Here is a 14,849-nt window from a genome sequence, read left to right on the forward strand (position 1 = left end):
TTAGGGCTACAGTCACATATCTGTGCACAATTCAAGCAATAATTAAAATGATAATTGGTTTAAAGTTGCTAAGTAGAGAAATTAAATATGTTCTACAAAATCTGCAGGCCTTGATGCCTTGGGCTGCACATAACCTGTTGTGGTCTTCAAAGACTTTCCTCAATTATGGCAGTTAACGGGTAACATAAAGACTAAGTTTGACCTTGTGTAGCATCAGTGAATAGTGTTAAGACTGAAGTTGATGAGCTTCAATGAGATAGGTGTGGCTGAAGAGATTATGGAGGCATTTGTGATGATCTTTCAAGAATCAATAGATTCTGGCATGATTCCAAAGGACTTGAAAATTGCAAACGTCACTCCACTCTTCAAGAAGGGAGGGAGGCAGAAGGAAGGAAATTGTAGTCCAGTTATTCTGACCTCTGGTTGGGAAGATGTTAAAGATGTGATTTTGGGGTACTTGGAGGCATGTGATAAAATAGGCCATAGTCAGCATGGTTTCCAAAAGAGAAAATCTAACCTGACAAACTTGTTGCAATTATTTGAAGCAAAAACAAGCAGAATAGACAAAGGAGAAACTGTGTACTTGGATTTTCAGAAGGCCTTTGACAAGATTAACAGGAAAGGTACTAGCATAGATAGAGCATTGGCTGATTGGCAGGAGCCAATGAGTGAGAATAAAGGGAGCCTTTTCTGGTTGGCTACTGTTGACTAGTGGTGTTCCACAGGGGTCTGTATTGGGACCGCTTCTTTTTACGTTATATGTCAATGATTTGGATAACAGAATTGATGGGTTTGTGGACAATACAAAGATATGGGGAGGGGCAGGTGGTGTTGAAGAAGCTGAGAGGCTGCAGAAGGATTTAGATTGGGAGAATGGGCAAAGAAGTTGCAGATACAATACTGTGTTGAGAAATGTATGGTCATGCATTTTGGTAGAAGATATAAATGGAGAGAAAGTTCAAAAATCTGAGGTGCAAATGGACTTGGGAATCCTCATGCAGGATTCCCTAAATATTAACAAGCAGGTTGAGTCAGAGATCAGGAAGACAAGATTCATTTCAGACGTCTAGAATATAAAACCAAGAATGCAAGCTAAGGCTTTATAAGACACTGGTGACACCTCAGATACCACAGGAGTGACCATCTCCAGTAGGAGAGAGTACAACCACCTATTCTTGTCATTCAGTGGCATTACTGTTGCTGAGTTCCCGCTATCCACATCAATTTGACCTACAAGTACAGGTCAGAAGGCTTACTTTGCTGCACTAAGTGCCTCATTACTGACACCGGAAAGATTTTTCACCATTTGCAAAGGTCAAATCAAGAATATACTGGAATACTCTCCAGCTGTGTGGGTAATTTCAGCATCAACAACTCCCAAAGAAGCCAGACTTCATCCAGGACATCGTAGCCCACTTGTTCAGCACTCCATCAACCATCCTAAACATTGATTCCTTCACCATCAGTGGCTGTAGTGTTTACCATCTGCAAAACACTTCATTGACTCACTCATGTCACTCCAAAGGCTTCTCCCACCTCATGTGACCTCTCATAGCAATAAGGATGAGAACATCCAAATTACACTATGTTTGCCTGGAAATTATTGCCAGTCCTTCAAGTCAGAATGCTCTTTCTGTGTATCCCTCCCCAACAGCAGTGCAGTGCAGTGCAGTGCAGAACAACAAAAGAACTGCTCCTCTCCACCTCCTGAAGAGCGCTTGAGAATGGTTACTAAAGCATCTACCAGGCCTGAAAATGAATGAATAAAAAGAAATGTACATGTTAGCTGCAAACTCTGGCATTTTCTAAGAAAATATAATACATACTGGGCATGCCTCTAGATGCTGCTTCTGCTGTGGTCATGATGTAGTTTGAAAGAACCACTTCCTGAGGTTTGTACAAGGAGCCTTCAGCCCACCATGATAGGTTACAATGACTGGTTTTAAAGTTCTTCGTCAAAAGTGAAGCTGTTTGATGTTCTGTTTTGGATGTGCAGTAAATTATCTAAATGTCACCTTTTAACTCCGTAAATAGATTGTGTTGATTACACAGGTAACCCAGGATGTCACAAAGATAGAAATTTAAAAAAAACAAAGTACTGTGGAAAAAATTGAATGTTGTCTTGAGGTAATGAGGAAAGAAACCACTTGAGTCCCAAGACAATAATGGTTTAGGTGGAGGAAGTAGATGGATATGCATTCTACTAGAACATGACAGCAACAATTTAACAGTAGCTTAGCAGTTAGCGTAACATTATTGTGGCGCCAGTGACTTGGTTTCAATTCTGCCATGCCTATAAGAAGTTTGTACGTTCTCTCTATGATGAGTGTATTTCCTCCGGACACTTCAGTTTCTTCCCACATTCCAAAGCCATAGGTTAATTAGTCCCATTGTATAATTAAGTGGCGCAGGCTCATTGGGGTGGAAGGGACTGTTACCTGCTGTATTTCCAAATAAGTAAATAAATCGCCTGTGGAAGATTTGTGGCACAGTTAATTTTTTCCCCATTTAACCTGATGTAGAAAGATTTATAGTAATTGGTTGTGTTAACAACACATTGGATGACAAGGAATATTGAGGCTTTGGTCAAGGGGGTGTAGCTCAGGTAGAGAGAGCTGGCAAATGAATTTCAGGAGGCGTGTAGGGAAAGCAGGAGTATACTCAAGAAAGAAATCAAAGGGCAAAAAGGGGACATGATATACAAGATTAAGAAGTATCCAAAGAGATTTTCAAACTTTATTAGGGGAAAACATAATTAAAATGAGACTAGGGTCCCTCAAAAATCAAAGTGGACATCTTTGTATGGAGCTTCAGCAGATGGGCAAGGTCCTTGATGAATATTTCTCCTCTATTTTTAACATGGAGAAGGACATGAAAAGTTAGGACCATCAAGTAGATAAATGCCTTGGGGATGGTATGCATTACAGCAGAAGTTGATGTCTCAAAGTATGAAAATAGATCAGGTATATCCGAGAACACTGTGGGAAGCTAGAAAAGAAACTGAAGTGCCACGGTTGTGATCTTTGTTAGTGATGGGTAAAGTGCCAGAAGGCTGGAGGGTAGCTAATTTGTGTCTTTAAAAAGGCTGCAAAGACAAATCTGAAAGCTAGAGACCAGTTAGCGTAACATCTGTGTTGGGCATGTTATAGAGGGGACACAAATGAATAATATATACAAGAATTTGGAAAGATGAGTTGATTAGAGATAGCATGGTTTGTGTGTGTGGGCGATCATGTCTGATTAATTTGATTGTGTTTTCTGAAGTATTGCTACTTCAAGAAGGTTGATGATGGCAGTATGGTAGACGTGGTCTATAAGGACTTCAGTAAAACCTTTGATAAGGTTCCACATGGTAGGCCACTAGAAAGTTAGCTGGCAAGGAATCTGTGGAAAGCTGGCTGGTTCAGTATGGAATTGACTTGATGGTAGGAAGAAGATTGTGGAAGGTTGCTTTTCAGATTGGAAGTCTGTGACCGGTGATGCCCCCATTGGTGCTGATCCCTTTGCTATTTGTCAACAATATAAAGGATTTGGATAAGAATGTACAAGGCATAGTTAGTAAGTTTGCAATTAAGTGATGTTGATAGTGAAGATGATTATCAGGATTTATACCACCTCCTGAAAAGTTATCCTTTGGAATTCATTCTGAGAATTCCAAGAGGGCTGCTGATTATTGCTAACATTTTTGCAAGTGTGTAAAACAAAAGGAGTGTGGTTTTAATGATTGATTTTCTGTAGTCTACAGAAGAAGCAGAAGTCACAGAAGAGACACTGGCATACTACTGCCAGAAATGGACGAGACAAACAAAGCTGTGAGCATAATATATCTCCCATATCACGAATGGATGTAGAATTAGTGAGTATTCTCTGAATTCGGGGTTGAAAGTTGCTTAGTTTCCACTGAAATATTTCCCTTATGGTAGCTCAAAAGAGCATCAATTGAAGTTCATCATCATCAGGAAGTAAAATACTGCAATTGCTGGAAATCTGAAACAAAACTGGGAATGACTAATCAGGCAGCTTCTGTGGACAAAAGGAAATTTAATTTAGATGTGCATCTTTCGTCATGAAAATCTGTTTTTAAAGATTTTCAGGAGGAAAGAAATGTTTTAGAGCAAGGTGTAAAAATACTTTGTGTTATTTCAGAAGCACCAACATCAATGCTGATCAGCACACTGTGCCTGTTATATTCCCATCTGAATCACATTTGGAATTAGATTGCCATCGATCACTGTAGCCCTTTGATGTATTATTCAGTCTTTATCCTTCTATGTCTTGGCAATTCAAGCACTCGTTTAGATGCTTCTCAGATTTTATGAGAGTATCTGTGTTCAGCATCTCTTCTATGGAGCACATGCTGGACCCTAACCACTCTCCATGTATGAGGGAAGAAACAATCACCCTTAAATCTCTTATAAACTTTCTATCTCTCGCCTTAAATCCATGCTTTCTTAATTTAGACCTCCCTTACTATCTATCTCTCTCGTAATTTTATGTTTCTCCTTCAGGGAAAACAAGGCTATTAATCTCTGCTAACACAAAATGCTGGAGGAACTCAGCAGGCCAGGCAGCATCCATAGAAAAAAATACAGTCGCTGTTTCGGGCTGAGACTTCAGCAGGACTGGTGGGGGCGAAAAAACTGAGGAGTTGACTTAACAGGAGGAGGGGAGGGAAGAGTGAAACACAAGGTGATGGGTGAAACCTGAAGGGGGAGGAATGAAGTAAAGAGCTGGGAAGTTCTGGAGAAGGGGGAGTCTGATAGAAGAGGACGGGAGGCCATGGAAGAAAGAAAAAGGGGGGAGGAGCACCAGAGGGAGGTGGTGTACGGGCAAGGAGATAAGGTAAGAGAGGGAAAAGGGGTTGGGAAATGGTGAAGGAGAGGGGTGGGTGGGAGCCGTTATCAGAAGTTTGAGAAATCGATGTCCATGCCATCAGGTTGGAGGCTACCCAGACGGATTATAAGATGTCGTTCCTCCAACCTGAGTGCGGCTTCATCAGACAGTGGAGGAGGCCATAGATAAACATCAGAATAGGAATGGTAAGTAGAATTAAAATGGGTGGTCACTGGGAGATGCTGCTTTTTCTGGCGGATGGAGCATAGGTGCTCGGTGAAGCGGACTCCCAACTACATCGGGTCCCACCGATATACAAGAGGCCACACCGGACATAGTATATGACTCCAACAGACTCACAGATGAAGTGTCACCTCACCAGGAAGGAATGTTTGGGGCCCTGAATGGGAGTGAGGGAGGAGGTGTCGGGGCAGGTGTGCCACTTGTTCCACCTGCAAAGATAAGTGCTAGGAGGGAGATCAGTGTGGAGGGACGAATAGACAAGGGAGTCACATTGGGAGCAATCCCTGCAGAAAGTGGGGGGCAGGGAAAGATGTGCTTTGTGGTGGGACTCCATTGGAGACGGTGGAAGTTACAGAGAATTATGTGCCGGACACGGGGGCTGGTGGGGTGGTAGGTGAGGACAAGAGGAACTCTTATCTCTAGTAAGATGGCAGGAGGATGGGGTGAGAGCAGATGTGCGTGAAATAGAAGAGATGCGGTTGAGGGCAGCATTGATGGTGGAGGAAGGGAAGCCCCTTTCTTTGAAGAAGGAGGACATCTCCTTCATTGTGGATTGAAAAGCCTCATCCTGAGAGCAGAAGCGGTGGAGATGGGGAATTGAGAGAAAGGGATGGTGTTTTTCCAGCATCTCATTTTCTCATGTTTATTAATTTTGCCTAATGACTGCAATGCTGCACTCTCTCCAAAGCAATCACATCCTTCCTATGGTGTGGTGAACATAATTACATACAGTACTCCTGCTGTGGCCTAATCAATGTTTAATAAAGTTGTAACATGACTTCCAAGCTCCTTTCATTCATGGTTAATGTTGCCACACAAACCTGAAGTACAAACTATAGACAGCAGATGATATCACAATCTAAATTAATCATTTGATCTTAACGGGTTACTGTAGATCTTTTCCTTTTTTTAAAAAAAATCATCCTAACCACCATCCAGTTACTACTTTGGTACATGTGCATTTTGTCATGTTGGGGCTCTGTCATCATGTCACTACCAATTGGATGCTTATTGCTTTTGATCTAGATGATTTATCCAAACCTAATGAAAGTAAACAATTTACTTCAGGAAAAATTAGAAACTAAGAAAGCAGTCTGATTTTAGATTATACAGATTATTTTTTTCTCTCTTGCTTCAGGCCCTAGTGCACTTGCAGATGTCTGTTGGAATTCAGGTCCAACTCTTGGAGACATGGAAAGAGTTTGCAGATTATGTCAGCATGTTCACTAAAGCTGTGGCTGAGGCCCCATTTAAGTAAGTTCTTAGCTAACAGCAAAAGAAGTTTAGCATCTGTACATTTTCATAAATCTAAAACTCTCCCGTAGGAAGCAAAGTAATCTCTGAGTGGCTCAAAAGCAGCGGGCAATGGAAGTACACTATGTAAGAAAGTGGTTTCTCTCTCCCGGTGTGGAATAAAAGTCCACACACAAAATGCTGGTGGAACACAGCAGGCCAGGCAGCATCTATAGGGAGAAGTACTGTCGACGTTTTGGGCCGAGACCCTTCGTCAGGACTCACTGAAAGGAGAGATACTAAGAGATTTGAAAGTGGTGGGGGGAGGGGGAAATGCGAAATGATAGAAGACCGGAGGGGGTGGTATGAAACTGAGAGCTGGAAAGGTGATTGGCAAAAGTGATACAGAGCTGGAGAAGGGAAAGGATCATGGGACGGGAGGCCAGGAGAAAGAAAAGGGGAGGGTGGGGAGCACCAGAGGGAGATGGAGAACAGGCAGGGTGATGGGCAGAGAGAGAAAAAAACAAACAACTGAATATGTCAGGGATAGGGGAGGAGGGGCATTAACGGAAGTTAGAGAAGTCAATGTTCATGCCATCAGGTTGGAGGCTACCCAGCCGGTATATAAGGTGTTGTTCCTCCAACCTGAGTGTGGCTTTCTCTTGACAGTAGAGGAGGCCATGGATAGACATATCAGAATGGGAAGTGGAATTAAAATGTGTGGCCACTGGGAGATCCTGCTTTCTCTGGTGGACCGAGCGTAGGTGTTCAGCGAAATGGTCTCCCAGTCTGCGTCAGGTCTCACCAATATATAAAAGGCCACACCGGGAGCACCGGACACAGTATACCACACCAGCCGACTCACAAGTGAAGTGTCACCTCACCTGGAAGGACTGTCTGGGGCCCTGAATGGTGGTGAGGGAGGAAGTGTAAGGGCAGGGTGAGGACAAGGGGAACCCTACCCCGAGTGGGGTGGCGGGCGGATGGGGTAAGGGCAGATGTGCAGGAAATGGGAGAGATGCGTTTGAGAGCAGAGTTGATGGTGGAAGAAGGGAAGCCCCTTTGTTTAAAAAAGGAAGAACTCTGCTCTCAAACGCATCTCTCCCATTTCCCGCACATCTGCCCTCACCCCATCCGCCCGCCACCCCACTCGGGATAGGGTTCCCCTTGTCCTCGCTCTACCAGCCTCCAGGTCCAACGTATAATTCTCCATAATTTCTGCCACCTCCAACGGGATCCCACTACCAAGCACATCTTTTCCTCTCCCCCCCTTTCTGCTTTCCGCAGGTATCGCTCCCTATGCGACTCTCTTGTCCACTCATTCCCCCCCCCCATCCCTTCCCACCGATCTCCCTCCTGGCACTTATCCTTGTAAGCAGAACAAGTGCTACACCTGCCCTTACACTTCCTCCCTCACCACCATTCAGGGCCCCAGACAGTCCTTCCAGGTGAGGTGACACTTCACTTGTGAGTCGGCTGGTGTGGTATACTGCGTCTGGTGCTCCCGGTGTGGCCTTTTATATATTGGTGAGACCCGACGCAGACTGGGAGACCGTTTCGCTGAACACCTACGCTCGGTCCGCCAGAGAAAGCAGGATCTCCCCAGTGGCCACACATTTTAATTCCACGTCCCATTCCCATTCTGATATGTCTATCCATGGCCTCCTCTACTGTCAAAATGAATCCAAACTCAGGTTGGAGGAACAACACCTTATATACCGGCTGGGTAGCCTCCAACCTGATGAACATTGACTTCTCCAACTTCCGTTAATGCCCCTCCTCCCCTTCTTACTCCATCCCTGACATATTCAGTTGTTTGTTTTTTTTCTCTCTCTACCCATCACCCTGCCTGTTCTCCATCTCCCTCTGGTGCTCCCCACCCTCCCCTTTTCTTTCTCCCGGCCTCCCGTCCCATGATCCTTTCCCTTCTCCAGCTCTGTATCACTTTTGCCAATCACCTTTCCAGCTCTCAGTTTCATACCACCCCCTCCGGTCTTCTATAATTTCGCATTTCCCCCTCCCCCCCACCACTTTCAAATCTCTTAATATCTTTCCTTTCAGTGAGTCCTGACGAAGGGTCTCGGCCCAAAACATTGACAGTACTTCTCCCTATAGATGCTGTCTGGCCTGCTGTGTTCCACCAGCATTTTGTGTGCGTTGTTTGAATTTCCAGCATCTGCAGATTTCCTCGTGTTTGGTCGTGGAATAAAAGTGTTGGTCTGTTTGACTGCAATGTACCTGTAGCAGAATCGTCCAGCATTCTTCCTCTATTAGTCGGTGTCAGAACAATCCACAGTAGCTATAGTTTGTATTAAAGTATAGAATTATTCTATACTTTATTCTATAAAGTATCTAATTATTTTCTTATTTCTTTGTTAAACAGTTAATTTAATAAAGTTTCTCAAAACATCAACTATGAAGAATTTATTCATCTTTTAAAATTACCTTTGCAAATTTCCAGTGGCTCCCTCAATCCTTAAATGTGCTGTATATAACAAAAGTGCATATATAATAGAGGTGGCCTTTGAAATCATTTCTCACTTTGGCCACACATTCCACGAGGAGGACATACAAACAGTGCTCAAATTGAGCTCCAAACTCCAGAAACACTTCGAGCTGTAATAGTGTCGTACCGTGGCGCCCAATTTTGCTGGTGCATTTATGCTCATCACCTTTAATTTTGCACTTTAAACATTTTTATTTTCAGCAGACAATTTCTCTTTAGGCTTTACACATTGATACTGTAAAAGAAGTGACCACTCTTTTAGCTGAATACACATGTGAATGAATTTGAACAGCTTAATGAAGTATTTGTTTTCATCTTGCCAGGAGGGCACGAGACAACAAAGGATTATCTGTCTACTTAGAGAACGATGGGTCTAGAGGGGTGAAGGTTGATCGTTCTGGAAAAGGTCTCCTAACCATTTGGAAGAAGCAGATTCAACAACTAAATAGAGTCAGCTCTGAGATGGCAGATGCTATCGTGTCTGCCTATCCATCACCATGGTCACTAACACAGGTACAATTTGCTATGATTCATTAAAGCAGCAATGTTCTTGAATTTAATAGCAGTTGATTAGGAGATAATGTAAATAAATGATGTGTACTATGAAAGACACTGCCCAGAAGAAGGCAATGGCAAACCACTTCTGCAGAAACATTTGTCCAGAACAATCATGGTTATGAAAAGACCATGATCGCCCACGTCATATGACACGGCAAATAACAAACAAATAAACTGGTAAATTGGTCGCAACGATGTTGGGGTCAATTGTTAAGGATATGGTTTCAAAGTACTTGGAGGCACATGATAAAATAGGCCGTAGATTGCCTGGTTTCCTTAAGGGAAAACTTTGCCTGATAAATTTGTGGAATTCTTTGAAGAAATAGTAAGCAAGGTAGACAAAGAATGATGCATATTTGGATTTTCAGAAGGCCTCTGACATGAGGTATCCAGAACTAGAGGACGCAGCCTCAAAGTTAACGGCAACCTTTTAGAACAGGTGAGGAGGAGTTTTTTTTTGCTAGAGAGTAGTGAATCTGTGGAATGCTCTGCCACAGATCAAGTCCATGGCTATATTTAAGGTGGAAGTTGATAGTTTCCTGATCAGTCAGGGATTCAAAGGATATGGTGAGAAGGCAGGTGTGTGGGGTTGAGTGGGATCCGGGATCAGCCATGATGGAATGGCAGAGCAGGCTTGATGGGTTGAGTGGTCTAATTCTGCTCTTATGTTTTATGCTCTTACGATTTTATAACAGAGCTAGCCTTTCTATTCAGTTTATTGAGCCTGTTGGATTTTGATGGGTGGGGTATGTGGGCCTGAAAATGGGAAATGGAGTTTTATTCAGATATGTGCAGTGTTGCGTTTTGGAAGGTAAAACCAAAGTGAACAACAGTGCCCTGGAGGGTACTGTAGACACAAGAGCCTAGTGGTACAAGTATGAGTACATTGTTGTGATATCCATGGGAGACAGGATGTTTTGTACGCGTGACTTTGCTCAAGACATTGAGCATAGAAGTTGGGATGTTATGTTGCCATTGTAGGACCATACCTGGGGTGATATGTGTAGTTTTGGTTACCCTATTATAGGAAAGATCTCATTAAACTGGAAAGTGCAAAGAAAATGTACAAGGTTTCTACCATGAATTCCAGGGAGACTTTGGGTAGTGCTTCTTCTACCCTGCTTCTTAAAGTTGATGACCAAATCCTTCATTTTGCTAATGTTGTCTTTGCATCATTCCACTACACTCTTTCTTCTTCCTATACTATCATTGTTTAAAATCTGGTCCACTACAGTCGTGTCATCTACAAACTTGTAAGTGGAGTTAGAGCAAAATGTGGCCGCACAGAATGTATAAAGTAAGGTGTTAAGGACACAACCTTGTGGGACGCAGGTGCTGCAGATAATCGTGGAGAAGGTGTTGCTGCCTATCCTTAGTGTTAGTCAGGAAGTCAAGTTGTAAAGTCGGAAGTCTAGGAATTTGAAGATGGGTTTGAAATTACGGTGTTGAATACAGTACTATGATCAGTAAATAGGAGTCCTAATGTAGGTGTCTTGATAATTTAGATGTTCCAAAGATGAGTGTAGAGGCAGAGAAATGCCTGTTTCAGTGATAGACAAGTTATTATAGAACATAGAATAGTACAGCACATTACAGACCCTTTGGCCCACAATGTTGTGCTGACCCTCAAACCCTGCCTCACATATAACCCCCCCACCTTAATTTCCTCCATATACCTGTCTAGTAGTCTCTTAAATTTCACTAGTGTGTCTGCCTCCACCACTGACTCAGGCAGTGCATTCCACACACCAACCACTCTCTGAGTGAAAAACCTTCCTCTAGTATCCCCCTTGAACTTCCCTCCCCTTAACTTAAAGCCATGTCCTCTTGTACTGAGCAGTGGTGCCCTGGGGAAGAGGCGCTGGCTGTCCACTCTGTCTATTCCTCTTAATATCTTGTACACCTCTATCATGTCTTCTCTCATCCTCCTTCTCTCCAAAGAGTAAAGCCCTAGCTCCCTTAATCTCTGATCATGATCCATACTCTCTAAACCAGGCAGCATCCTGGTAAATCTCCTCTGTACCCTTTCCAATGCTTCCACATCCTTAATGAGGCGAACAGAACTGGACACAGTACTCCAAGTGTGGCCTAACAAGAGTTTTATAGAGCTGCATCATTACATTGCGTCTCTTAAACTCTATCCCTCGACTTATGAAAGCTAACACCCCATAAGCTTTCTTAACTACCCTATCTACCTGTGAGGCAACTTTCAGGGATCTGTGGACATGTATCTCCAGATCCCCCTGCTCCTCCACACTACCAAGTATCCCGCCATTTACTTTGTACTCTGCCTTGGAGTTTGTCCTTCCAAAGTGTACCACCTCACACTTCTCCGGGTTGAACTCCATCTACCACTGCTCAGCCCACTTCTGCATCCTATCAATGTCTATCACGAAAAGTAGAAGTCCCAGAACAGATCCTTGTAGGACACCACTAGTCACAACCCTCCAATCTGAATGGATTCCCTCCACCACAACCCTCTGCCTTCTGCAGGCAAGCTAATTCTGAATCCACCTGGCCAAACTTCCCTGGATCCCATGCCTTCTGACTTTCTGAATAAGCCTACCATGTGGAACCTTGTCAAATGCCTTACTAAAATCCATGTAGATCACATCCACTGCACTACCCTCATCTACATGCCTGGTCACCTCCTCAAAGAACTCTATCAGGCTTGTTAGGCACGATCTGCCCTTCACAAAGCCATGCTGACTGTCCCTGATCAGACCATGATTCTCTAAATGCCCATAGATCCTATCTCTAAGAATCTTTTCCAACAGCTTTCCCACCACAGATGTAAGGCTCACTGGCCTATAATTACCCGGACTATCCCTACTACCTTTTTTGAACAAGGGGACAACATTCGCCTCCCTCCAATCCTCCGGTACCATTCCTGTGGACACCGAGGACATAAAGATCCTAGCCAGAGGCTCAGCAATCTCTTCCCTCACCTTGTGGAGCAGCCTGGGGAGTATTCCGTCAGGCCCTGGGGACTTGTCCGTCCTAATGTATTTTAACAACTCCATCACTTCCTCTCCCTTAATATCAACATGCTCCAGAACTTCAACCTCATTCATATTGTCCTCACCATCATCAAGTCCCCTCTCATTGGTGAATACCGAAGAGAAGTATTCATTGAGGACCTCGCTCACTTCCTCTGCCTCCAGGCACATCTTCCCACTTTTATCTCTAATCGGTCCTACCTTTACTCCTGTCATCCTTTTGTTCTTCACATAATTGAAGAGTGCCTTGGGGTTTTCCTTTACCCTACTCGCCAAGGCCTTCTCATGCCCCCTTCTTGCTCTTCTCAGCCCCTTCTTAAGCTCCTTTCTTGCTACCTTATATTCCTCAACAGACCCATCTGATCCTTCCTTCCTAAACCTTATGTATGCTGCCTTCTTCCACCTGACTAGATTTTCCACTTCACTTGTCACCCATGGTTTCTTCATCCTACTATTCTTTATCTTCTTCACCGGGACAAATTTATCCCTAACATCCTGCAAAAGATCCTTAAACATCGACCACATGTCCATAGTACATTTCCTTGCGAAAACATCATCCCAATTCACACCCGCAAGTTCTTGCCTTATAGCCTTATAATTTGCCCTTCCCCAATTAAAAATTTTCCTGTCCTCTCTGATTCTATCCTTTTCCGTGAGCAGTGATCACTGTCCCCCAGATGCTCACCCACTGACAGATCTGTGACCTGACTCGGTTTGTTAGCTAATACTAGATCTAGTATGGCATTTCCCCTAGTCGGCCTGTCAGCATACTGTGACAGGAATCCAGCCTGGACACACTTAACAAACTCTGCCCCATCTAAACCTTTGGAACTAAACAAGTGCCAATCAATATTAGGGAAATTAAAGTCACCCATGATAACAACCCTGTTATTTTTGCAACTTTCCAAAATCTGCCTCCCAATCTGCTCCTCGGTATCTTTGCTACTACCAGGGAGCCTATAGAATACCCCCAATAGAGTAATTGCTCCCTTCCTGTTCCTGACTTCCACCCATACGGACTCAAAAGAGGATCCTGCTACATTACCCACCCTTTCTGCAGCTGTAATAGTATCCCTGACCAGTAATGCCACCCCCTCCTCCCCTCCCCCCCCCCCCCCCCCCCCCATCCCTTTTAAAGCACTGAAATCCAGGAATATTGAGAATCCATTCCTGCCCTGGTACCAGCCAAGTCTCCGTAATGGCCACTACATCATAATTCCATGTATGTATCCAAGCTCTCAGTTCATCACCTTTGTTCCTGATGCTTCTTGCATTGAAGTACACACACTTTAGCCCTTCTACCTTACTACATTTACACCCTTTATTCTGCTTCTTTTTCATCAAAGCCTCTCTATATGTTACATCTGGCTTTACTCCATGAACTTCTTTCACTGCTCTATCGCTCTGGGTCCCATCCCCCTTGCAAATTAGTTTAAACCCTCCTGAACCATGCTAGCAAACCTACCTGCAAGGATATTGCTTCCCCCCTCGAGTTCAGGTGCAACCCATCCAATCTGTACAGGTCCCACCTTCTCCAGAAGAGATCCCAATGATCCAAAAATCTAAAACCCTGCGCCCTCCACCAACTCCTCAGCTACGCATTCAACTGCCATCTCCTCCAATTCTTACCATCACTATCACGTAGTACTGGCATCAATCCTGAGAACGCCACCCTTGAGGTCCTGTTCTTCAGCCTTCTGCCTAGTTCCTGAAACTCACACTTCAGGACCTCATCCCTCTTCCTGCCTATGTCGTTGATCCCAACATGTATCACGACTTCTGGTTGCTTTCCCTCTCGTAACAGTATGTCATGCACCCGGTCAGAGACATCCCGGATCCTGGCACCCGGGAGGCAACAAACCATGCGGGTGTCCTTCTCACGTCCACAAAATCTCCTGTCTGCTCCCCTGACTATAGAGTCTCCAATGACGACAGCTCTCCTCTTCTCTGTCCCATCCTTCTGCACCACAGGGTCAGACTCAATGCCAGAGGCCCTGCCACTGTGGCTCACACCTGGTCGGTTGTCCTCACCAACAGCATCCAGGATGGTAAACTTATTATTCAGGGGAATGGCTACAAGGGTGCTCTGCACTACCTGTCTACTCTCCTTCGCTTTTCCCCCTCGGACTGTCACCCAACGACCTGCTTCCGGCAGCCTAGGTGTGACTAGCTCTCTGTAGCTCTCATCTATGACTGCCTCATTCTCCCTTATGAGTCGAAGGTCATCCAGCTGCTGCTCCAGATTCCTCACATGGTCTTCCAGATCGCCCAGCCAGTAGCACTTCTGGCAGATATGACTCTGTGGGAAAGGGAAGTTCCCCCAAGACTGCCACATCTCACAGGAGAGGCACATCACCGTCTCAGGAGGCATTGTAAAGACTAACTGGGAACAAGCTCGTCCTCCGCCTCTTCTCATCTAAGCCTCTCGAGTCAAAGCCTCAAATCTCCACTCCTTCACTGGCCGCTCCACTTGAGCT

At 44.4% G+C, this 14,849-nt stretch overlaps 1 protein-coding gene across 2 annotated transcripts in view; it reads left to right on the forward strand.

The window, feature by feature from the left end:
• The window catches only part of eme1 (essential meiotic structure-specific endonuclease 1), a 52,628-nt gene that overhangs the window by 33,460 nt on the left and 4,319 nt on the right, over positions 1–14,849 (forward strand). Inside the window, exons 6-8 of one of the 2 annotated variants that reach the window (XM_073026609.1) lie at positions 3,739–3,856; positions 6,215–6,330; positions 9,139–9,328. In XM_073026609.1, coding sequence (XP_072882710.1) covers positions 3,739–3,856; positions 6,215–6,330; positions 9,139–9,328 — 424 coding nt within the window. The remainder of the gene's footprint in view (positions 1–3,738; positions 3,857–6,214; positions 6,331–9,138; positions 9,329–14,849) is intronic. The other variant, XM_073026610.1, reaches the window with a different exon arrangement.

Source organism: Hemitrygon akajei, chromosome 22, assembly GCF_048418815.1.
Source record: "Hemitrygon akajei chromosome 22, sHemAka1.3, whole genome shotgun sequence".
Lineage (NCBI taxonomy): Eukaryota > Metazoa > Chordata > Chondrichthyes > Myliobatiformes > Dasyatidae > Hemitrygon > Hemitrygon akajei.